Source organism: Argopecten irradians, chromosome 16 (assembly GCF_041381155.1).
Source record: "Argopecten irradians isolate NY chromosome 16, Ai_NY, whole genome shotgun sequence".
NCBI lineage: Eukaryota > Metazoa > Mollusca > Bivalvia > Pectinida > Pectinidae > Argopecten > Argopecten irradians.
In genome coordinates, this window is record NC_091149.1 from 28,864,598 (window position 1) to 28,890,665 (window position 26,068).

General features: G+C 34.1%; 1 protein-coding gene across 1 annotated transcript; it reads right to left on the bottom strand.

Annotated features, from left to right (window-relative positions):
- Positions 1-33: 33 nt before the first annotated feature.
- On the bottom strand, positions 34-22,628 carry LOC138310558 (solute carrier organic anion transporter family member 4A1-like). Its single transcript, XM_069251828.1, has 12 exons — positions 22,460-22,628; positions 21,762-22,087; positions 18,599-18,802; positions 17,928-18,030; positions 14,442-14,563; positions 9,415-9,530; positions 8,557-8,695; positions 5,901-6,099; positions 5,264-5,435; positions 4,747-5,018; positions 3,401-3,465; positions 34-555 (listed from the first exon to the last, which is right to left on the bottom strand). Exons 1-12 carry the CDS (start codon positions 22,585-22,587, stop codon positions 233-235), a joined length of 2,169 nt encoding a protein of 722 aa, XP_069107929.1. The 5' UTR covers positions 22,588-22,628; the 3' UTR covers positions 34-232.
- Between the last annotated feature and the right edge of the window lie 3,440 nt (positions 22,629-26,068).

Here is a 26,068-nt window from a genome sequence, read left to right on the forward strand (position 1 = left end):
GTTACATTAATGATAATATATGTTATACGTTAAGTGTTTTTAGTAATTTATCGTAAACATATATCGAATACAAAACTAAAATAAATGCAAAATCGGAACTAAATCTCATTATTGAACCCAGTTCATTGGTGAGGAGTCGAAACTAAAATTTCATTATTGAACCCAGTTCAATGGTGATGAATGATAATGATTTATAATGAAAAATTGCTGTAACGACCAGTAACCATTCTGTTTAACAGATTTTAGTTTCTCTGGTGTCCATATTTTCTATAGAGTGCATGGCTTCCTCCTCGTCGTCATCCGTTTTATGTATAGAGTGCATGGCTTCCTCCTCCTCCTCGTCCGATTTGTGTGTAGATGATCTGTAGAAATGCTGGGCGAGGAAGTAACACAATATACTACAGCCTTTCACTAGACACCACCAAACAAATATCCTGATCCCCATGTCCGCCTTTTCGTATATCCAGCAACTTCCGACTTCACCACAAACATCCTGCCAGACTTTGCATGCGCTGTCAATTATTGATCCGAGAATAAGCGGCCCCGGGGTTGTTCCTGAAACAAATATACCAGAAAGTTACCCGATGTTTATGCTAAAACAATACATAGGAGTTATTGCATTTTTACGGGTACTTTCAGCTACATTAATGGATCTATAGCATAGTGCAATTTAGAAAAGTAATAGTAAAACATTCGCGTGGGATTTCGTAAAAGTTTATTTCAGCGAACTGTATATCTACCTCAATATGTTGAAAGGTATTTCCAGGATTTTTAAAATGCGAGAAGTATATGTCTTATGTAATGGAAATCAAAATTGAATAGCCGAGAAAGTCAATATGCAGCATTCAGAACACTTAAACAATCGTTAACAGAAAGCGGAGATGTCCATTGTATACGGAGACAATTGTTTAAACTTGTAATATTAGCCATTACCCCGATAAATCATTTACAGTTTTGTGTAATATTGATTTGAATGGTGGGATCATTGTTGTGTTATCAACAACACCTATCGACCTAAGCAAATTATTGGGCTACCATGTACGAAATGTGAAATAATTAAAATAAGTGTTGGACTACCATGTACGAAACGTGAAATAATTAAATTAAGTGTTGGACTACCATGTACGAAATGAGAAATAATGAAATTACTTATTGGACTACCATGTACTAAATGAGAAATAATGAAATTAATTTTTTGGCTAACATGTACTTTATGAGAAATAGTTGTATTAATTATTGGACAATCATGTACGAAATGAGAAATAATGATATTAATTATTTGACAACCATGTACAAAATGAGAAATAATGTAATGAATTATTGGACAACCATGTACGAAATGAGAAATAATGAAATTACTTATTGGACTTCCATGTACGAAATGTGAAATAATTAAATGAAGTATTGGACTACCATGTACTAAATGAGAAATAATGATATTAATGTTTTGGCTACCATGTACTTAATGAGAAATAGTTGTATTAATTATTGGACTACCATGTACGAAGTGAGAAATAATGTAATGAAATTATTGGACTACCATGTACGAAATGAGAAATAATGTACTGAATTATTTGACTACCATGTACTTTATGAGAAATAATGATATTAATTTTTTGGCTAACATGTACTTTATGAGAAATAGTTGTATTAATTATTGGACAATCATGTACGAAATGAGAAATAATGATATTACTTATTGTACTACCATGTACGAAATGAGAAATAATGAAATTACTTATTGGACTACCATGTACGAAATGAGAAATAATGAAATTACTTATTGGACTACCATGTACGAAATGAGAAATAATGAAATTACTTATTGGACTACCATGTACGAAATGAGAAATAATGAAATTACTTATTGTACTACCATGTACGAAATGAGAAATAATGAAATTACTTATTGGACTACCATGTACGAAATGAGAAATAATGTAATGAATTATTGGACAACCATGTACGAAATGAGAAATAATGAAATAACTTATTGGACTACCATGTACGAAATGACAAATAATGAAATTACTTATTGGACACATGTACGAAATGTAATGAAATTACTTATTGGACTAATGTAATGAAAATTGAAATTAATATTGGACTACCATGTACGAAATGAGAAATAATGAAATTACTTATTGGACTACCATGTACGAAATGAGAAATAATGAGAAATTAATTATTGGACTACCATGTACGAAATGAGAAATAATGAAATTAATATTTGGACTACCATGTACGAAATGAGAAATAATGAAATTACTTATTGGACTACCATGTACGAAATGAGAAATAATGAAAATAATATTTGGACTACCATGTACGAAATGAGAAATAATGAAAATAATATTTGGACTACCATGTACGAAATGAGAAATAATGAAATTACTTATTTGGACTACCATGTACGAAATGAGAAATAATGAAATTTATATTTGGACTACCATGTACGAAATGAGAAATAATGAAATTAATATTTGGACTACCATGTACGAAATGAGAAATAATGAAAATAATATTTGGACTACCATGTACGAAATGAGAAATAATGAAAATAATATTTGGACTACCATGTACGAAATGAGAAATAATGAAATTAATATTTGGACTACCATGTACGAAATGAGAAATAATGAAAATAATATTTGGACAACCATGTACGAAATGAGAAATAATGAAAATACTATTTGGACTACCATGTACGAAATGAGAAATAATGAAATTACTTATTGGACTACCATGTACGAAATGAGAAATAATGAAATTAATATTTGGACTACCATGTACGAAATGAGAAATAATGAAAGTCATATTTGGACTACCATGTACGAAATGAGAAATAATGAAAATAATTATTGGACTATCATGTACGGGACAAGAAATACTAAAATTAATTTTTGGAATACCATGTTCGAAATGAGAAATAATGAAATTAATATTTGGACAACCATGTACGAAAATGAGAAATAATAAATTAAATGTAGCAGACTATATGTTATGGTAGAAAAAAACGGTGTATAGCATTAAAGACCAAACTTTGGTATATATTTGGACCTAAAATAACTAAACTGATACATTCAAAACTGACTATAAAGGAACAAAGGAAGATGGTCGTTATAACCAGGTGGTCTTTTTATTCATAATTTGTTTTTATTTGGAAATTTAGAAGAATTGTCTTATAAAGCGGATATGTATATAGATATTGCCTTTTCTTAAAATTGGTCATTAAGAAAATATCAATAAAGTCCTATTAAGCAGGTCGGGTATATAAAGGTAGTACATTGTGTTACAAATGGTCATTTTGGGCCCTAGCGAGCTGGCCTTATTTGGCAGATGGTCTTAATAAGTAGCTTCTCCTTAGGCCATTTTCCTTTAATATCATATATGTACCTACCTAACAGTCTCAACAACAACCACTGGGTACCGACAGCTAGTGCCTTCTGTGACTCAGGGACGCACCTGTAGGTTCAGAAATAAAAAAACAAACACTATAGCGATTGGAATATACTTTAACACAATCAATCAATTAATCAATAAATCAATAAAATATTGCATTTAAAGATATATATATATATATATGTATAATTAACACAAAAAATAATATAAAATACTTAAGGTAATGATGTAGAGTAAGTGAAGCAACACTAATTCTTCTGCTCTTCATTTTTATTGAGAAAAAATCCTATATATCAGCGGTGGAGTATCTTTAAGTTTCATGCACATTTACACATTTCATGTCACATTTTCCACACGTTACAAAGTTCATGCGTATATTTCAACTACAAAATGCCCAACTGAACAGACTTATGAGACACGAAAACACATATACTGGCTATGGATATGCAGATCAAAGAAACTGTACATAAATCAGCCCGATATGTTGCAAATTAAAGAATCAATAGTGAAAAGACAAATAAAAAGACATACTAACATTATGAAATACAATGCCATAAAGAAAGTTTTGTTTGTATAATTAACATGTAGACAAGCCATACATATGCGGCACTCTCATTCGTGCGCTAGGCTGAATTATATTTATAACAATACGAACGTTAGAGTGATCCCCCTTATTACACAAAATGAGAGCAGAAATGAAAACGTTTATCAAAACTTAAGCTTCAATAATCTATATTCAAAACTACATTTTGGAACAAAGTTGCACAAAAATAAACACATGTATATCCGATCAAAAATGGTATGTTATAATTGATATTTTATTGATATTTAAAAGGTAGTTTTTCGATTAAAAATAAACGTTAAAAACATGTACAGCTTTACAATGTATTCCGCTATACGATGCCGGGTTTATTTAAATAATGGCTTACAGGGTGACACGAAAATTATATTGTGTCCAAGAAAATATTGTAATCACCGAGGCGATGCTAGCTTTAGAAGCTGTGCAAGGACACGTAATATCAAAACTAATAATAGGTTGTCCTACCAAATACCAGCACAAATGTAGTTTGCCATAGGTTGGATAAAGTAATTTTGTGACATTCCTAAAAGCCATACCTAAAACAAATTTGTCATTTAACTAATCAAACAAACAAAAATCACTTGATTACACCCACGGGGAAATGATAATTTGTGTCACAGAACAAGAACATTGTCGTATCAATATTTTAATTTGACTGTATGTGACATTCCTTAAACTTGGCCATTATACTGGAAACCACTTAATACTATATAGACACTAGCCATAACAATGTGTCTGTACGTAAAGCCTTCCATCGTGTTTACCTCATTGTTGCAGTCTGTGTCGGTGAGACGGTCATAAACGTTAACATCATCCCCAGAAACAACAGTGGCGCCACCACGTAAAATAGTTTACAGTCTGACAAACAGATTCCCTGGAACGCACCAATCGGTGGGCCCGTTACATTCGCGGAACCTGTCGAAGTGGAGGTTTCCGGTGTGGTCGGTATTGGTGACGTAACATCCGGTTTTGATAGATGTGTGTTATTCATCATAGCCATCATGGACGCTGCGACGCAAGAACAGTTACTGTAAAACTGTCAAGAATACCATATAAATGACACAAAGAACTCCTAGCAACCTAAATATGCCCTGATAAAAAGGCAAGCATGGCATTTATATACAGAGATTAACAACTGGTGAAAACAAACAATATTCGGCATTTATGACCTTAACTTATTTCATCTTGCTAAATCCGAAGAACATGTAAATACAAAATTTAACACCTATTATTCTAAAAATTGTTTTCTAGATAATACTTAGTAATATTTCATTCTTTTACCTTAAATGGTCCCATTGGTCCTTCTAGCCATTCGTATTCTAGATTACATCCGGCGTGACAGGGAGTGAAATAAATTGACCCGTCCATTCCACAAACAGGTTCATACAACATTGCGGAACATCCACATCCAGTATTACACTGGCTTTGTAAACTCGGTTCACCCGTAAGCTGTCTTTGTGTAGATATGCAAGCATGATTAGTTCATATGTGTAAAAAATAAATAAATAAATAAATCATCATAAATACCAGGAACAACAGATCGTCAAAATTTAACACAGTTTTGTTTTAGGTTTTATTTATTTATTTATTTATTCTTTTTAGTTTATTTTTTTTATTTTTTACAATTAGTTTTGTTTTAAGTGGAAATCGGGGAAACCGTAAATAGCAGCCTATACGGTATTATCACAATGTGTTTAATTAGGTATATCGTAATTTCAGTACGAAACGTTAACATCCTGCTCCCTACATTACTGTAGAAATATGTTAGTAATAAATCGTTGTTTTTTGGGGTTTTCTTTCAGAAATATAGTCACTGTCCGTAAATCCTCCTAAAAGCCTCGAATAATCTGAATATGGTGAAAACTGTGGAAAAGGACTAACAAACCACTTTGCGTTTTCGAATTATGAACGTCCTTACCCACGCGTGGTATATTCCGTGGTAACCCCCGCTATGTCCTGGGATGGACAGCCAATCAGAAACAGACAGCCCATCACAGCAGCAGCTAACGCCGAGGCCAGATTCATTCTGATGATCCCTTTACATTTGAGTTTTAACTTCTTGACGAGGTAACCCCCGAGGAACATGCCACCTCCTGCCCCGGGCACCGTTATAATACCTGTCATATGTAAACGTAAGACATTTGTACAGGGTAGGATAATTCACGTAATGTTGAGCCAATTAAAATACTATTTGGTGGTTTTGTTGGAAAATTATTTTAGGCCGTGGAGTAGGAAGGTTCCAAATGCACCAACATATTTCGTAAATTTTCCGACACTCGTTTCATATGTAAGAATTTATTTCTTAAATTCAAATCTTACTTATGAACTATAGATAGCTTCACTACGTAGAAGACAACTTTCAGAAACTACTAGTAAAGCATACAGATATTATATTGGTACATTTTCAGTAATTTATTAATTGGTGTTCAAAGTAAAATTTTAATTATAACAAAAGGCAGCAATGGCGTCAGTAACTGTCGAATATGTCGATCTTGTTCGAGAAATCTCATTATTAGTTAATTCTGATGTCAGGATGCATTCAAAGTTCAATTAGGTTTGGTGATTATAAACTAATGTTTTCGCGTTAAAAACGTCCAATAATGGCATTATTGCGAAGGGCATTAACTCTGTATGTGACTGACGAATAAGTTGTTAGCTCTGAGATTTTACTGATGTTAAGCTTTACAAAGTTCTATTAAGCTCAATTAATACTTAATAAGTTATCGTATTTATCAGGAATTGTAAAGCCACAATTCACGACGACGGACAAAAGACTATCCTAAACAAATATAGGTCATCATGACATCATTTGACATCTCAATCATTTTTCATGTCCGATCAGGTCCAATACTATACTTAAATCAATACTTAACGTATAGTTATCTCAGCCATTATGGATTTGACCAGAAAATGAGGTTTGCCATGAGGGGACTCGGGTAGACATTTTATGGGGTTAGTTGTACTTTTACTGAACCCAAACCAGGTGCAAAACCTGTATTGTCGTGTTAGTTTAACCGAGGTTGTCCATTGTCTGGCCTGGTTATACTGTATAAGACGGTGGTGACAGTAGATGTGTAGTTGTTAGTGGACAATAGGGAGTAGTCTAAGTGATATATACATTGTAAGTACGTTACTTTAAATAGCAAAATAATTGGATATCCTCCTATAACGTAAATCACATTGCTTTTGAATAGTGATATGATTACAGTTGCGCTGATGAGATAAGTCGGTCAGGGTCAGATAAACAAGACCACAAAAGAACTAATACCAATGTCAATCATCTTTAAACACATCATCCAATCCATACCATTGTATGATACACAACATTAACATGTGTATATTTATCCAGCAACTGCCCTCACATTCTGACGGATAACTACTGCCGCTTTATTCGTCAATACGAAATGCTTTATCCGTCAAAACGAACACGTGAATTTGTTCCACATCTGACGGAACCTTTTCAAACTTGACCCCGAACTTTATCCTTCAAGTGAATGAAACATCATTCAGTCCCACTAAAACGTGACGTCACCATCACCGGAATTACGCAATTTTTACGATATCGAAAATATATTATGGTAATGTCATCTTTTCTTGGCCCAAGGCAAAGATATGTATTGTAATGTAATTCGTTGATGGGCAATAATTGTTTTTGAGTATTTCCATATTGTTTCAGTAATAAAACACACTGAACAGAGTACTGTTTGCGAAAGTGCTTAGGCCTGCAGTATATTTCCCAAGGTAGTAAAAAGAAACACACTATCATAACATCTGAAGTATTGGACTCCACTTACTATAGAATAGAATAGAGAATACAAAGGTAAAGTTATAACACGCAGCAATACTAAACATTATTACTACCATCATCCAAGGATGGTAACTATTTTAATCGGTCGCTTTGCCATGTTGTTGGGATTTCATATGGTTACAAAGAATCTGTCAATTTGATTGGTTAGCTATAATTATTTACGTGTGTTGATTGGTTACTTGTTGTTGAAGATGTCATGTGTGTAGGGGGTACCAGTGGGGAAATTATTGCAAACAAATTTTCATAAGATAAACCCAGATAAGCCCGCATGTTTTTTTCTGGTAGTCGAGCATTATTCTCGGAAACCACATAAGGCGACGCTACATGTACTGAAAAGAGTATAATGGTAAGTCTAGAGAGGTTTCAAATATTCGGTGATATGACTTTTGTTAGCTAGCTGTTCATGACCTACTTGTAGTAAAGGTCCGTACATGGGAGTTGTTGAAACAAAATGCTATGCTTTACTGCGCTAAATTACAGTGCAGTTATAACCAAAGTGGCCCTTTCGTGGATATCATGAAGTTGATTATTTTACATTGAATGTGAAAGTATTTAAATTATCATTCTTCAAAAATGAATTGTCGTGAGAACTATGCCAGCTAACTGTGAACAGAACAATTCGCCAAGCTTTCCTATCATTACTTACTAATACATAATGCTGTATGGTAGTCTTCTTGGCTTTTGGAGAAGCTAATACTTGTGTAGAATGTTTATTAGCCATCCATCTTTCTCCATGCTCTAGTTATCTGCAATATGTGTTACCTACCCATGATAAAGCTAGCTAGAGCTGCCGGAAGGTTGAACTTCTCCTGCATGAACTTTGGACCGAAAGCCGCCACACCGCCGACAATGAGTCCCTCCGTACAAGTACCGATCGACAGGAAGAAAAACGTAGGATTCAATATCTGAAATTAAGGCGATGTACTGGTGATAAATAGCCATGTAAATGGTAATAATTCATGTACGCTAATACCTGATAATGTTTGTGCGGGACTAGTATCGTCAGTGATGATAGAACGTAATCGTGAGTAATTTTCCCGTTGAATTGAAGGTAGCGCGTAATATCATCGTTTAGTTTAATTTCATCACCAATAGAAACAAAAGTCCCGCACAAACGTTATCATATATCACGTGGTTATTGAACTATTTACATGAGTTGTTTAACATTAAAGCTTTTTGTGGACATTTTTGTCATTTATGGGACAAATGAAGCCGCCAGCCCCGGTCGTCGGAAGGTTTGTTGCGTTTTATTGCATTATATAATTTGTTTCATTTGTCATCTTGTATTTTAATATTAATTCTATATCGTGTGACCGTGTTTTATATATTTCTTAATAAATGTACACGATGCCTTGGAAATTTGACTTTTTGTCTACACGGATAGGATAGCATATTTGCTGTATACTTACAATTTGAAGTAATTCATATCATACAGACATCCATTAGTAAAAATATCGTGTAATCCGCAATATACCGTTAATATTTCTTATTTGACCCATATGTAGTCGTATAAAATAAAAATAATGCCCTAAGTAGATAATGACGCTTTTTATTTTTCATATCCAATGTATAATTTTTAAAATCAGTTTAATATGATTAAATAGGAGCAGAAAAATTCACTTACGAGATTTTTCATGGCCAAAGGAAATGCTTTCCAATCTCTCCCAAATTTATCCTCTGCTATTTTGTCTCCTCCTTCGTACGCCTCCGACTTTCTCTCCGCTTGAATCTTTGCGCTTCCTTGAACGAATCGTAAATTTTCATCATCAAAGCATCCTTACACTCACTTTTTTCCGTATCCTATTGTCATTCGTTACATACATAATCTGACAACTTCCCATTAGGAGTCACGCTCTGATGACCTTTTCACTACCTGTACAGGAGTTCAACAGATCGATATAACGATCATATGTATATACTTAAATTATGTTATGCTCTTTGAGCAGAATGACTAGAGATGACATAACACACAATATTCGGTCACGTTTACGTCACGCCAGAATTCATTGGAGAAAACGTTGAATAGTTAAATAATATAAGTGCAATACTATTTTTTAAATTGAAAAACTAAAAGGATATACATTTATTAAATAACGGGAGGACAATTGTCAAAATATCTGCAATATTTTTTCTTTTATTGAAGCGTTTTGGTGAGAAAATGACTATTTTTGGCACGAAAAATGTAACACGCATCTCTATGCGGTTTCAGTCAAAGTGCCACATGGCGGTAAAATTTGATACAGAGATTCCCCGAAAACGCACTTCTATGACGTCATTACGTTATAATGAATTGTGACGTCATACTTCAAAATGATTTTGTTTGCAGAGTTGCCGATCAACAGATCCGAAGAAAAAGATTAACCCCTAGAGTGCCACAGAGCCTATATATATAGGCTCTATGATACTACCGTTGAGTGCCAAAGGGCCTTTTTTAGGCTCTCTGAAATTCGACAGTTTAACAATAGCGATGACGTCATCTAACTATTTTGCAACGTCATTTTCGCGCTCCAGAAGATCGGCTCGACGGGAAAATGGCGACATGATTGTTTGCTCCAATGTTTCGACTTTTTTCACCTAAGAACAATGGCTTTATTTATCGACGGATTTTTACCAAATTTAGTATAACAATACGAAATTGTCTGCCCTCTCAGTTCATACTATTTGCTGAGTCTTTCGATGTTTCATTTTCAAAATATCATTATTTTTGCACCGTTAAAACTTTATGAAACTTTCTTTTTTTAACAAATAGCGTGAAAATGCTTGCTCATAGGACACGGTTTTCTAAAAAAAAAACAATATTAATTAAAATTACTGATGTATGATCTGTAAGAGTAGATAATTTTCTGGATGTTTGGCAACTTGTTTAGAATCAATGAATAAATAAAATCAGGTAGATCTATATTGCAAAATTGACCATTTGAAAAGACGTTTCAGCCGAAATTGAGCATAAGTCTATTCGTAGCAGTAAAATACTTAAAATTGTCCTAAGTTACAATATGCATGTTCATAGGAAGCGGGAAATATAAATGAAAAGAAATCACTTCAAATACTTTCCGAGAATTACCTGTAGCGGTAAAAAGAATTATTAATGCTTACGGACGGCTGAAGAACGACGGGCAAAAGGCGATAATTAAGTATATAAAATTTACGTTATATAATTTAATTTTAAGGGATTTATGCTTAAGAGCAACATAAAATGCACAGGTATTAGCGCAATATATCAATATCATAAATATACGAGAACATTGATTGTCAGTTGCATTCTTATCTGTTGAGATAAGCACAGGCACAAAACATGTCTTATGTTAAATACAAATGTATGCTTAGACAAATAGCTCTCGTTCGCTTGAATGTTAATAATTACCGACACATCAAATGTACGTCAATAAATATCGACATCAACAAAAATAAGTAACTAACAAATCAACTTTAGTCGATTGTAGGATATTTTTTCGCGGGCTTTTTGGTGTACTCGCGCGGCTGGCAATACTGTTCAGATTTGTCTCTGATTAATGTGAATAACTTACACATATACATGCATAGGATTTTATGCGGACTCGTCCGCCTTATTCATCTTTCTGAAAAAAAAATAGATTTTGAAAATGCACAAAGTCTACAAGAGAAAAAAATATATCATTTGTTCGAATTCCTTATCTTAAAATAAAGAAATATATGAAAGTGAAGTTATCGATTACACCTACCTCGCTAGCCATTACGATACTATCCCTGTTTTGGGTACTTGGCTTGCTATGTTGCGGTTATATATATACCACAGGCGTTAGGCTCTATAGACATGTTTCTCTCTATTAAAATATATATATGTAATACTGTGACACAGTATTACCTTGTATGATATAAATAAAGAGAGGGAGAGAGAGAGAGAGAGAGAGAGTGAGAGAGAGAGAGAGAGAACTATCTATAGAGCCAAACCCCTGTGCTTATACCGTATCGCTGTACCATTCTCTCGTTCCCCCATCCACCGCTATCATTTATTTACCGAATGGATATACAATGTATCTCGGTGGCTGACCGTCTGTTTTTCCTATATCATTCTTAGTTTTTTTTATACATTTTAGAGTGATACAAATGTGCGAATACGGTACGTTCAAGGCATTTCCGTACATTACATGTAAGACACATGTATACATGTACAGATGACGTCACGAAGAATAAATGTTGTTTGGTTTTCTGTTTGGAATAAAATGTGATTTGAGACGATACATTGTTTTTTATTTCAACGATTCATATAATTCTATTTAAAAACTTCTGTTAAAATATCTGAAAATAGACATATAGCACATGACCTTAAACGCTACATCAACAGTTTCGGGTCAAGAGTCTTTCCGCATTGTTAAATTTTCCTATATATTTGTTTTATTTTCATTTTATCTTTGAATTTTTCTTATCTCTTTATTAGTGGATTTTTTTCCAAATTCATCTATATGTTCAGCTCATTATATTTGCTTAGTTCTCCAATGTTTATTTTTTAAGATATCATTAGTTTTGTGCACAACTCAAAGCTGACACCTTCCTTTCCTTGTTATGCTAAACATGGCGATGAAGATGTTTTGTTTGTTTAGAAAATATGTTTTTTCTCAAAAGAATCAGTGACGAGAAACTATGCAAATATCATGAGCTGAAAGAGTAGAAAATTTCCCATTAGTATGTCAAATTTGGTAAGAATTCACTTGGCTAGGAACTGTACACAAACATGTACTTTTATCAGTTGTGCACAACAATATCCATTTTGTGACGAGAGGAATTCCAGGCTTGCCGTGATAATGACGTGACGTCATCGCTGGTTCTATTGTTCAATTGTTCTACGTCATATTTTTTTCAAATCACATTTTGATCGAAACACGGCTTGGCACTCTCTAAGAGGATTCCTGTGGCACTCAAAGGGTTAAACAGAGAGAAATCACAAGGACACACTGTACAAAACGGTACAAATTCATGACATAGAGACATGAATTGTTAGCATAAAAAACCTTTTTCGTCTATTTGTCGTCTTTTTCGTCTAACATGTTAGAAAATATAGTCTGCGATGTTGTTTTACTTTTTTATCGAACAAGACCTTTGATTTGAAGAAATGACACAAAAATGCAATTTTTGATTGACTGCTCTATCACGTTACGTCAATAGCGGTCGTCACGTTATAAAAAATGCCTTTTTTATTCAATGACGTTACATAAAAGTGACTGAACATTGTACGCAACGTCACATATATCCAAGAAAATGACGCTGACAGATCTTACAGACTACAAATGTATTCCCGTCCCGTTAAGATATTAGGAGGTAGTGATTTCATTGGTTAATTTACAAGGTCACCAACACGTGACCCCGTGCAGGATGTTATCAGGCCACGATTTCTGGAACAAAATTGAAGACTAAAGTCAAAACTGAAGTTTTTTCTCCTTATGTAACTTATATGAAAATTGATGACTTGAGTCAGTTTTTGACTTAAAGATGCTCCACCGCCGACAAAGCATAAATGATATATTCATCATCTTTGAACTAATTAATAAGTGTTAATCGTGTGTATGTATGTATAATTAACACAAAAAAATATTATAAAATAATTTACTTCGCCTTTGGTACATGCGCAATCAGTACTTCAATTCCATATATAGGATATAAGTAGCACGGAATCTTTTTCGGGATGCAATTAATTATTTTTTATATTTTTAACTTGAAGTTATAAATTAGAAGCTCTAAACTTTTCAATGGTGGTAATGGTGTACAATTAAGTAACTTTTGTAACTGAAGAAAAATACTAAATCGTCTGCTCCTCGTTTTTGATAGTGAAAAATCATACCATTTGTCAGCGGTGGAGCATCTTTAAGTTTGTGACGATAAATCGGGCCAGATCCTATACGGAATGAGATTAAGAATCTGAATGTTAATCAGATTGCGTGAACATAGGTTTTAGAAATTTTTCTTTCAAGGGTTTTATTCAAGGCCACCATTTTTGGATATAAAGCAGAAACTTTTAGACTTTAGTTGGGTAATCGCCATAACCTTTGCGCAATAGAAAACTCATGTTATTGTTTTATTTTTATCTTAATTTTTCTCTGTATAAACTTATAAAATTTAAGTATTATATGGAAAGATTTAACGTGATAATATTATTATTCATTCATGCATAGACCTAAAATATTCATAAACCGCTTTATTCAGAGTGAGTCTCAGTTTCCGGTCTATACTTTTTAAATATGGTATATTGGGTAATTTTCTACCTTAACTTGTTCACGCATTTTCTTTAAATCAATATTAATGACCTAAGTTTGTCAAGGGCAGATAACTCTGCAGTACCCACAGACGGAACAATCTGACCTGGAAACCGATTTGGTTAGGCACATATTCTAACAATTAGATCTGGTAGTCATTTTTGGTAGGCACATATTCTCCGTTATGGGTAGGCACATATTGTAACAATCGTACCTGATAACCGTTTTGGGTAGGCACATATTATAACAATCTTACCTGGTAACCGTTTTGGGTAGGCACATATTATAACAATCTTACCTGGTAACCGTTTTGGGTAGGCACATATTATAACAATCTTACCTGGTAACCGTTATGGGTAGGCACATATTATAACAATCTTACCTGGAAATCGTTTTTGGTACGCACATATTGTCACAATCTTACCTGGTAACCGTTTTGGGTAAGCACATATCGGTATGACAACTATACACATGACAGCGCCACTGATGAGGAAGCTTATCCACCAGGCACCTACCCAGCGAGGGTCTATAGGGGACAGACCTATACTACAAACAATATAATACAGCGAGAATTAAAAAAACGATGTCTGGCAGTAATAGTAGTATTTTATTTGATTGAGAAGATCAGTGATTTAAGAGTTTACATTGGGTCAGAATAGAGAATTCATTAATTGGAGAATTATGATCACGACAAAAGCTCAGAATGTCTGGTCTAAAATTAGCAAAATTGTTGTTTCAACGAAAGAAACATATACCTGGAAGTTGTGACGGAAAACGGAGAATTATCTTACTATCGGATCAAAGATAAACATTCGCCAATTTAAAACTTGAATGGGGATTGCTATTAATGTAAGAGAAGTAGATAGGGATAAAATGTTCGCCACTTTTCACAAATGTTGCGAAGATAACATGAAGATAAAGATGATTTACGGAGACTCATCAAACATAAACTTTTAAAGTTTAGTAAATTGTCATTTTTGTTACAGTTGTAAAATGTGAACGTTTGGACGGAAACCAAACGAGAGCAAATCAAGCATTGTCGATGTCTATCAAAGATACTACGTTTTGAAGCAGAACAGTTTGGTTTGTTTAGTTTTACGTCCTATTAACTGCCAGGGTCATGTAAGGACGTGCCAGGTTTGTTGGTGGAGGAAAGCCGGAGTACCCGGAGAAAAACCACCAGTCAGCGGTCAGTACCTGACAACTGCCCCACATGGGATTCGAACCCGCATCCCAGAGGTGGAGGGCTTGTGGTAATATGTCGGGACATCTTAACCACTCGGCCACCGCGACAGAACAGTTACAGGGCGCAATTAAATACGGGGATAAAAGAAAAAAATGTATCCAATTAGGTTCATACAATCTTTAACGCAATTAAAACACCGTTCAGTCCCTATGTATAGCATCATCACACGCTTAATTACTTTAAAAGATGGTCCTATCAAATATCATGTTATGACGTTCAATATATAGCATATTGACTCGGTGGTTCCATTTTTAGGTCACCTGAGACGAAGTCTCAAGTGACCTATTCTAATCGCCTTTTGTCCGTCGTCGTCCGTCGTCCGTCGTCCGTCGTGCGTCGTCCGTCGTCCGTCGTCCGTCGTATGTCCGTAAACAATTTACATTTTCGACTTCTTCTCCAAAACTGCTGAAGCAATTTCAATGAAATTTTGCACAAACCTTCTAAGGCATAAGGCCAATCAAAATTGTGAATTATATGGTCCCCACCCCCCAGGGAGCTATGGGAGGGGCCAAAAGGGTAAAATTGACTAAAATTTCAAAAATCTTCTTCTCCACTCACAGATGTGATGGAATTAAATACTCTTCATAGATAGAAAGGTCATAAGGTCCTTTACAAAAATTGTGAATTATATGACCCTGGGGTCTCAGGTTTCCCCCTGGGGAGGGGGTTAAGTTTACTATAGTTTATATAGGGAAAACACATTTTTGAGTATTATTTGATCATTTGTAATAGGAAATGAGTCAAATATTGTCAGAATTATCAGTATGAGATTGCCATTGAATCCTATTAACCAATTTTCCATGACTGACCCCCAGGGGCCTTAGGGGCGGGGTCAAAAGGGGTCAAATAGGCTATATCTTCAAAAATCTTCTCCTGAAATTCTGGAAATGGTAGAATCACATACTCTTCATAGATGGAAAGGTCTTGAGGTCCTTTACCAAAATTGTGAATTATATGACCCTGGGGTCTCACGTTTCCCCCTGGGGAGGGGGTCAAGTTTACTATAGTTTATATAGTGAAAACACATTTATGAGCATTTTTTGCTCAATTTTAATACGAAATGAGTCAAACTTGTTTAGAATTATAAGCATGAGATAACATTTTAATATCATATCTATATTGGTCCTGGTCAACCCCCTCGGGGCAGAGGGGCGGGGCCAAAAGGGGCAAATAGGCTAAAACTTTTTAAAAATTTTCTTCTTAAATACTGGAAATGGTAGAATCAAATACTCTTCATAGATGGACAGGTCTTAAGGTGTTTTATGAAAATTGTGAATTATATGACCCTTGGGTCTCAGGATTCCCCCTAGGGAGGGGGTTAAATTTACTATATATAAGTTTATATATGGAAAACACATTTTTGAGCATTATTTAGTCATTATAATAGGAAATTAGTCAATTGTAGTCAGAATTATCCCTATGCGATGGCCATTGAATCTTATTACCAAATTTTCCATGACTGATCCCCAGGGGCCTTAGGGGCGGTCCCAAAACCGGTCAAATAGGCTAAAACTTCAAAAATCTTCTTCTGAAATTCTGGAACTGGTAGAATCAAATACTCTGCATAGATGGAAAGGTCTTAAAGTCCTTTACAAAAATTTGTGAATAATATGACCCTGGGGTCTCATGTTTCCCCCTGGGGTTTCAAGTTTTTTGTAACAGTTGTAAAATGAGAACGTTTGGACGAAACCAAACGAGAGCAAATCAAGCATTGTTTATGTCTATCGAAGATACTATGTTTTGAAGCAGAACAGTTTGGTTTGTTTAGTTTTACGTCCTATTAACAGCCAGGGTCATGTAAGGACGTGCCAGGTTTGTTGGTGGAGGAAAGCCGGAGTACCCGGAGAAAAAACCACCGGTCAGCGGTCAGTACCTGGCAACTGCCCCACATGGGATTCGAACCCGCATCCCAGAGGTGGAGGGCTTGTGGTAATATGTCGGGACATCTTAACCACTCGGCCACCGCGACAGAACAGTTACAGGGCGCAATTAAATACGGGGATAAAAGAAAAAAATGTATCCAATTAGGTTCATACAATCTTTAACGCAATAAAAGCACCGTTCAGTCCCTATGTATAGCATCATCACACGCTTAATTACTTTAAAAGATGGTCCTATCAAATATCATGTTATGACATTCAATATATAGCATATTGACTCGGTGGTTCCATTTTTAGAAATACCTAGTCAATATTCATTTGCAACATTCATTGCACAAACGCTGCATTCTGTGTTGCGTTCTTATTATTGCGTCATTATAATTGTTTTTAACATTTGTTTAAAAAACGACAGATCTAATATAAAAAATAAAGGGTCTTTGTTTCGGTCCATGTGGTGTTATTGCCCTTGTAGAATTTAAAAGTAATGACTTCGGGATACGCCCTCGGTCATTATTTATTCTACGCTAGCTATATAACACCATATGGACCTCAGCAAAGGTTCATAATTGATATATATATATTGTCATTAAGAGCCTTTGATTGCAAATTTATGTATTCCCGAATATGTTCTTATAACGAATACATGAACCATAATATAGTGAAAACGATATAGACAGTAGTTTACGATAGTCCGAGAAACGTGAAGCACCTTCATTCTCTCTTGATTTCAACATATACTTAAGTTACCTAATGCGTTAACAGTAAATGCTAATTACAGACTTACTTTTTTGGATCTAGAACGTGAAAGTCCGTAAATAAGTTTAAGGTTTGTCCCCCAAGCATATAACCCGCGGCTACTCCGATGGACGCCGCAGCATACATAATACCTGGAACAGACAAAAGTTCAGAGAATATAATATTTGTAGAAATCATTTTTTTTTTATTTTTTATTTTTTTTTTAATTTTTTTTTTAATCATTAAATGATAATTGATCAACTGCGTTGTACAAAATGTATTTGTAATTCTGGGTTTTCTTTCTTAATCTGAATTTAGAACAGGTCCCGATTTATCAAAACAAACTTAAGTTAAAAACGGACTTTAAACAAAGGTTGCATAATGGAAATAACTTTTCTCAATATAAAGTTTTGACTTAAGTCGGCAGTGAATTTTGTTGACCAAGTTTGAGTCTCCGATTTCTCGAAAGAAAAGTGTTGTTGGAGAACGAATGCCAATTAAACAACGGGGAAATTTAATGTGTTATCAAGCACGCAGATCATCTGCGTTCGGTATGGTTGCAGTGGAAATGTTTTTTTTCTTTTAATTTATAGTTTTGATATATCTAATTTATAACCTGCAGCTACAATTTAGTGTTTGGTATAGTTAAATCTAAATTTTAACGTTCATGATTACGGAAGGTAATCGAAGATCAACCCTCGATAGTACATATATCCTTACCTAGATATAACGACGTCATCTTGGCCTTGGTGTTCTCATCAATAAACGTCGTCCCCAGGATAAACATGGGCGTCGACCCCGCTCCATGGAGAGCGTTCCCAAGCATAAACACCCAGAGGTAATTCTGTAGGTGTGACGTTTTCTCTACTTTACAATATGTGGTACTATTTTGAAGTCGGCAAACATTTTCAAAACTGTCTATATCTACAAAACGAGTTTGATATTCTTCATAAATATATCCAATTATTTCTTTATCATGAAACTTAAACACGTTACTTTCACCATTTTGTTTTTGATTGGTTGATAAGGTTTTACGTCTATTAACGGTCAGGGTCATTTAAGGACGACCTTCGTAGGGAATGTTCCGTGTGTGTGTACAATATATGTCGGTATGTTTAGGGAGGCTGCGGCATATTCAATCTTCTCTGGGAAAGGAATTTATATAAGGTTTAAGTTTGCTTTCGATTCCGAAAGATGCTTGTGTTGTATGTCTATAAATAGATATATGAATAATATATTTATTCATATCACATCTTCATATATCATTGATCATTTTATTGCATTTTATTATAAAATGACAGAAATGCTGACTTGTCGTCATATTGATAGACTATGCAAATGGATAGTTCATGCCAAAAACCATAACACTAAACAGAATGTTCATAACCTAATATCGCTATGGTGTGTTTTAAGACAAAAACGTATATGATATTAAATATGTTTGTTTACATTCCATCACTGATATGTTTTTTTAGTATTACGGTAATTCATATCAGTGATGTATAAGCGTAATACCTGAATTGATAATCGCATATTACCTTATTTAGTTTAATTTTACATTTCTTCAGTGACATCATGTTTATTGAAATGTAAACTATACAACCCAGGTAACGTAAAAAACATTATGGTGTTCGTAAAGATTGAAAACTGAGCAGAAATACGAGGAGCACCTTTAAGTTATTTCCATCAATTTCGTCATTATTATGATACATATCATTTATTACTCATGATTGTAGTATGGATAGGTTGAGTTTGGTAATGTAAGTGATTCCCATAAATAACTCGACAACGACAATATAGTATGTATCATTTACCAGTGCGATATCAATCTGATTAAAATACAGTTCCTTATAACCACTCTGTTTTAGAAGATCTGACAACATCTCATAATGGGTTATGTTCAGATGACCTTGAAGTTGTCAGATCCTCTATTAAACGGAGTTGTTATAAGGATCTGTATTTTAATCAAAACGGAGTGGTTATAAGGATCTGTTTTTAATCAGAACGGAGTGGTTAAAAGGATCTGTATTTTAATCAGAACGGAGTGGTTATAAGGATATGTATTTCTATCAGAACGGAGTTGTTATAAGGATCTGTATTTTAATCAGAACGGAGTGGTTATAAGGATCTGTATTTTAATCAGAACGGAGTGGTTATAAGGATCTGTATTTTAATCAGAACGGAGTGGTTATAAGGATCTGTATTTTAATCAGAACGGAGTGGTTAAAAGGATCTGTATTTTAATCAGAACGGAGTTGTTATAAGGATCTGTATTTTAATCAGAACGGAGTGGTTATAAAGATCTGTATTTTAATCAAACGGAGTGGTTATAAAGGATCTGTTTTTTAATCAGAACGGAGTGGTTAAAAGGATCTGTATTTTAATCAGAACGGAGTGGTTATAAGGATATGTATTTCTATCAGAACGGAGTTGGTTATAAGGATCTGTATTTTAATCAAAACGGAGTGGTTATAAGGATCTGTTTTTTAATCAGAACGGAGTGGTTATAAGGATCTGTATTTTAATCAGAACGGAGTGGTTATAAGGATCTGTATTTTAATCAGAACGGAGTGGTTATAAGGATCTGTATTTTAATCAGAACGGAGTGGTTATAAGGATCTGTATTTTAATCAAACGGAGTGGTTATAAGGATCTGTATTTTAATCAAAACGGAGTGGTTATAAGGTCTGTTTTTAATCAGAACGGAGTGGTTATAAGATCTGATTTAATTATAAGGATCTTATTTAATCAAACGGAGTGGTTATAAGGATCTGTTTTTTAATCAGAACGGAGTGTTATAAGATCTGTATTTTAATCAAACGGAGATAAGACGGAGTGGTTATAAGATCTGATCTGTTAAAAGGATCTTTTTTTAATCAGAACGGAGTGGTTATAAGGATCTGTATTTTAATCAAAACGGAGTGGTTATAAGGATCTGTATTTTAATCAGAACGGAGTGGTTATAAGGATATGTATTTTAATCAGAACGGATGGTTATAAGGATATGTATTTTAATCAGAACGGAGTGGTTATAAGGATCTGTATTTTAATCAAACGAACTGGTTATAAGGATCTGTATTTAAATCAGAACGGAGTGGTTATAAGGATCTGTTTTTTAATCAGATTGGTGTGATATTGATATACTCGCAATAAATTCAAATTATTTTAATCAATTAATCGATTCCTTGAATATCTTTCGTTTCATTATCGGTATGACATTGTCATATATGCCCGATGGTTTGTGTTTTCCCCGATGTACTCTGGTTGATCTCCATCTCCAAAACGTGGCACGTCCTTAAATGTTTGACTGTTAATGGGGCGTTAAACCCAATCAAACCATAAATAAGGAATCGCTCTAATTTGCTTGGGAATAACATCAATTTGAAACCTTAGTAAAATGATAATAATTAATGACTGTACTATTTTACTTAACATCTGTGTCGATGTCTATACTATTTTACTTACCGTCGATGACGATGACTGTACTATTTTACTTACATTGTACCATCTGTGTCGATGACTACTATTTTACTTACCATCGATGTCTATGCTATTTTACTTACCGTCGATGTCTATGCTATTTTACTATTCTATGCTATTTTACTTACCGTCAATGAAGATGACTACTATATTACTTACTTGTACCATCAGTGTCGATGAATTGCTATTGAATGCGTCGATGTCTATGCTAACTTAACGTCGATGACGATGACTATGCTATTTTACTTACCGTCGATGTCTATGTTATTTTACTTACAACTGTGTCGATGACTGTACCATTTTACTTACATTGTACCATCAGCGTCGATGACTAAGCTATTTTACTTACCGTCGATGTCTATGCTATTTTACTTACCGTCGATGTCTATGCTATTTTACTTACCGTCTGTACCCACGCTGTATATCTCTGTCATGAAGTGAGGTAGTGAGAACACAAATGAACCCAGTCCCAGAGTTAGTATCCCTATCCCTATAATCTTAGGCTTGTGGCGGTGGCTGCCATAGTAACTGATGGCCAGCACCAGAAAACAGGCGAAAAAGTCGTTAGAGCTCACAATAAGCCCTGATTTGGAGCTTGGGAGCTCAAATCGTTTCTCCAGAGTGCTTATGATAGCATTTATCACACCGTTAACAATGTAGCCTTGGAAGAAACTGAAAACGCATGTCCAGAACACGAACCACCGGATAGTGTTGAAGCCTTGAATCCAGCTAAAGAAAAGGCAGACATCTGTGAGCATATGTTGTCATTATATAATCTGTTGTATATTGAGATACTTGTATCCTTTTTGGTTCATGTTTTCGAGTTTTAGTATCATATTGAAAATTGGTAGTAATGATACTTGTAATGTTGTAGCTAATGTTTATAAGGCATCATACAAAATCTACTGTCCATTTCAATGTTTTTTACATCTTGATTCATCAAACCTTGTGGTTTGCAATAGATTACTGAAGAAAAAATAGCATGTCATTTTTTTTGCTCAGTTATGGCACATATAACTTTAAGAGTAGTTTCAATAAAGGGAGTATCAGATTTGAAAAACAGTTCATGGAGAGAAGTTTCTAAAACCTAAAATGTCTTACTCGGGTGTCCAACTCCCGAATCCAAATCGGAGATGTTCTCTTTCCCATTTTTCATCGATAACGTCATGGTCGTCCTTCGCTTGTGCCGCTCTGATATCTCCGTTCTTACCATTCGAGGTAAATGCCATTCTCTCAGCTGATTGGTGTAAATTAGTTTAAAATAATTTTTTTTCTTGATATATAACTGTATTCTTATCTAAACAAATAAAGTCATACTGTTGTCCCATGTTCCGCTATATCAAGGTAAAATTAAACAGTTATATTCGTTATTCGTTGTTCGAAATGACGAATTATTGTCTAACTTTACCTTGCGTGTCCAATAACAAAATAATCATTATCAATTCACTTTTAATTTATGGGCTCTCTACATGATTGACGAAAAGCGCTATAATATGGGTCTTGGTCTACCACACAGTAGAACTGGGTTATGCTGGCCCTTGGGGAATGGCAAATCGTTTCAAATTATCAATTTTGGTATCAGATTTCAATATAGCAAAGGTAAAAAAACACATTCTGTATTTGAACATGGATAATTATTTATTTCAAGTTGAGAATTATTTTGATAAATCCGATTTTAGATTAAGTGAATCCCACAGTACATAACCTAGAGACTGAGCGATCGTTTCACAAGGGGTACGCTGTAATTGTTAATTTTGGAGCGCTCTAATCGATTTGACGTTAAAAAACAACCGACATTATTATTCAATAGTGAAAAGATAACATGAACTATGACTTGTTATTGTCATTTATAAACGTTTTAAAAGATAACGGAAGTGTAAGCGCATGTTTACCTTCAACTTTTATCAAATGTATGGCTTGATTATGTTTTGCAAGCAAAGGCGATTTGAAGCAATATCATAGTGGAGAAGAGTGAAATACACTTAAAATATGAAGGCAATTGTGGAATATGTGAGTAAACACAACGGAAATATGTGCTATCGGACGTTCATTGAATAACTTTGTCTGTAGACAGTGTGACATGACTGATAAGGCTGTATAATAGGAGGCGCACTTAGGGTAGTATTGCCAACCTCTGGTAAGTAAACAACGGGTAATCAGCCTAGAAAATACGGTTGAAATGGTTAACGCATGTCATGTGCGTAACACAATTTTTAGCGTGACTTTTTGTAAAGCATAAAAATGCAAAACTCATATTATTATTTATATCAATAATTATAATATTTATATAATATCCTTAATTTATATTTAAATTAATAAAAATATTTCTAAAAATAGTCTTACAATTAAAATCCGGATACTTTCATACTTATATATGTATGTTCAGTGTCACTATTACCGTTGACTAAATAACAGATACAGAAAAGTGACCTAACGACAAAAAATGAAAAAAAGTAAAGATCCAGTATGATTTTCAATGGAACCTTAATTTATTATAATGAGTTATTCCAATATTCAGACAAGTGTTTAAAATTACTTTTGAAAATCACATGAAGAATGAGAGTTATCTGACCCTATCTGCTTCCAAAAGTTTTTGAAGATTGTCAACGATTATCTGAGGGTTATGTTGGTATTTTGTGATTAACTGCTTTATGTTCTGAAAATGTACCAGAATTGTGTGGTTATATCGTATGTACAGCTTAAACTTTCGTGAAAATGGCCTTGAACATTTTTGATGTAAACAAACAATTGTTAGCACTAATTAAAACGACATACAAATTGTACATGTATTGGTTTGATAAGCTGGCCACGCATGTGCTGGTGAGTAGCCAATAAAGCGTGACGGTAATACGCATACCTGGGCTTATGTACTCAGTGATACTAGTAGCACGATGCCCTCAGGGGCATATACTCCTGATTTAGCGTAATCTAATTGTTTAATGATACTGATGTAAATATAAGTTTGATTTAGACATGAAGGCACCAAAACGACACACAAAGAGATGGAATAAAATGCATGAAATGTTTAGAAGAGTGGTACGGATTCGCGTATTTTAAAGATGAATGTAAACGCCTGTATTGTAAATGATCAAGACATAGAGGGAGAACGCTTTACTTTAAAAAGAACGGAAAAATATGACAGTATCAACATGAAGGGCCGTGTAGAAAAACCGCAGTACGAAATCTAAAGAATACATACACAGAAGCTAGACAAATTTATAAGACCGGTCAGATTAGAATGCAAAACTCCAACACATCGAGAAAGGAGTTACTTAAAACTCGAACAGCGTCTCCAATAGGAACCATAAATAACAGGTGAAATAAAGTAATCAGAAAAAATGATAAACATATTTTTTCTTAAATGCCCACAAACTATAAGGGACTTGTACTCTATTAGTGGACCTTTGAAATATGTCTCGTATCGGAAAATATACTCCATACGTAATCTTAAGTAGTTCTATACAATTAGTAATTGTGTTTTTGTTATTAAAGCTTTGGAGAACAAATTGATATAATTTAATGCTGAAATTGCGGATAAAATGCTAACCATTGTAAAACAATATTCAACATTAAAGAATTTTTTTAAATCCACTTGAATTGATATTAGTACATTGCGACAGAGATAATATAAAGAGGAAGTCGAAATATTAAATACAGACCTTTGAAACTTACAGATACTTGGAGATAGCAAGCATAGGAACAAAACACGATATACTTGTGGACGAAATGGACAAGGAGAAGCCAGCAGGCTGGATTATTCTTCTGTCGAAAGCAGTATAAATGATTTTAATATTAGACCAGCTCAAATAATTAGAATTATTCACAGGTCAAATAATTAGAATTATTCACAGGTAAGAAAAATGGTCATTGACTTTGGAAAATTAATAGTAGTATACTAGATGATACAGAATATTGGCATACGATGAAAGTTAATTAAGTGAAACATAAAAATATGGTTTGGTTACATTTATCTACAAAAAGACATCACAATGACGTCAGAACATATAAACAATAGAAATTTGCCCGCGAACAAATTTTATTTAAACTAAATGTAATAGTAGCAACAATTATGCCAACCCTTGAAATACGTTTAAAAATCCAAAAGGCCAAACTAAAGTTGCACAATATAATGTTTTATGTCGTCAAATGATATAATTCTCTGAAGAGTACATTGTTTGGTCACAAATATATAGGTAAAAGGTCCCTATTGAATGATCGTAAAACGCGACTAGAGGATTTATTACAGCTACCATTGAATTTTGCCCACGAACCAATTTTACAACAGCCAGGTGCATTTTTAGTAATATGACAGAAAACCTGTAAGATACCTTAAAAGATTAAAAAGGTCCCTTGTACTTTTGCTAGGGATGATTTTATGTTGCCCTGTCTTTTGGCCTAAAACTATGTCAATTTAATGTTCAATTTCGTAAAACGATATCACATTTTCAAGAGTGCATATTTTGCAAATTTTGACTAAATATGTGTGTCGCTTATGATTTTAAATATATTTTTTACAGTCTTGAAACCAAAATGTGACCTAATTCTGACACCTAATTTTGCAATATCAAATTTTCACCGAAATACTACACCACTTCCAGTTCTTGTATACCAAATATATTTTTTGGACTGTAATGTCAACAAAATTCAAGCGAAAATCTGAAACCTGTAAAATTGTCATCTAAAGATATAACTGTTGGAAGGTCTATTTTT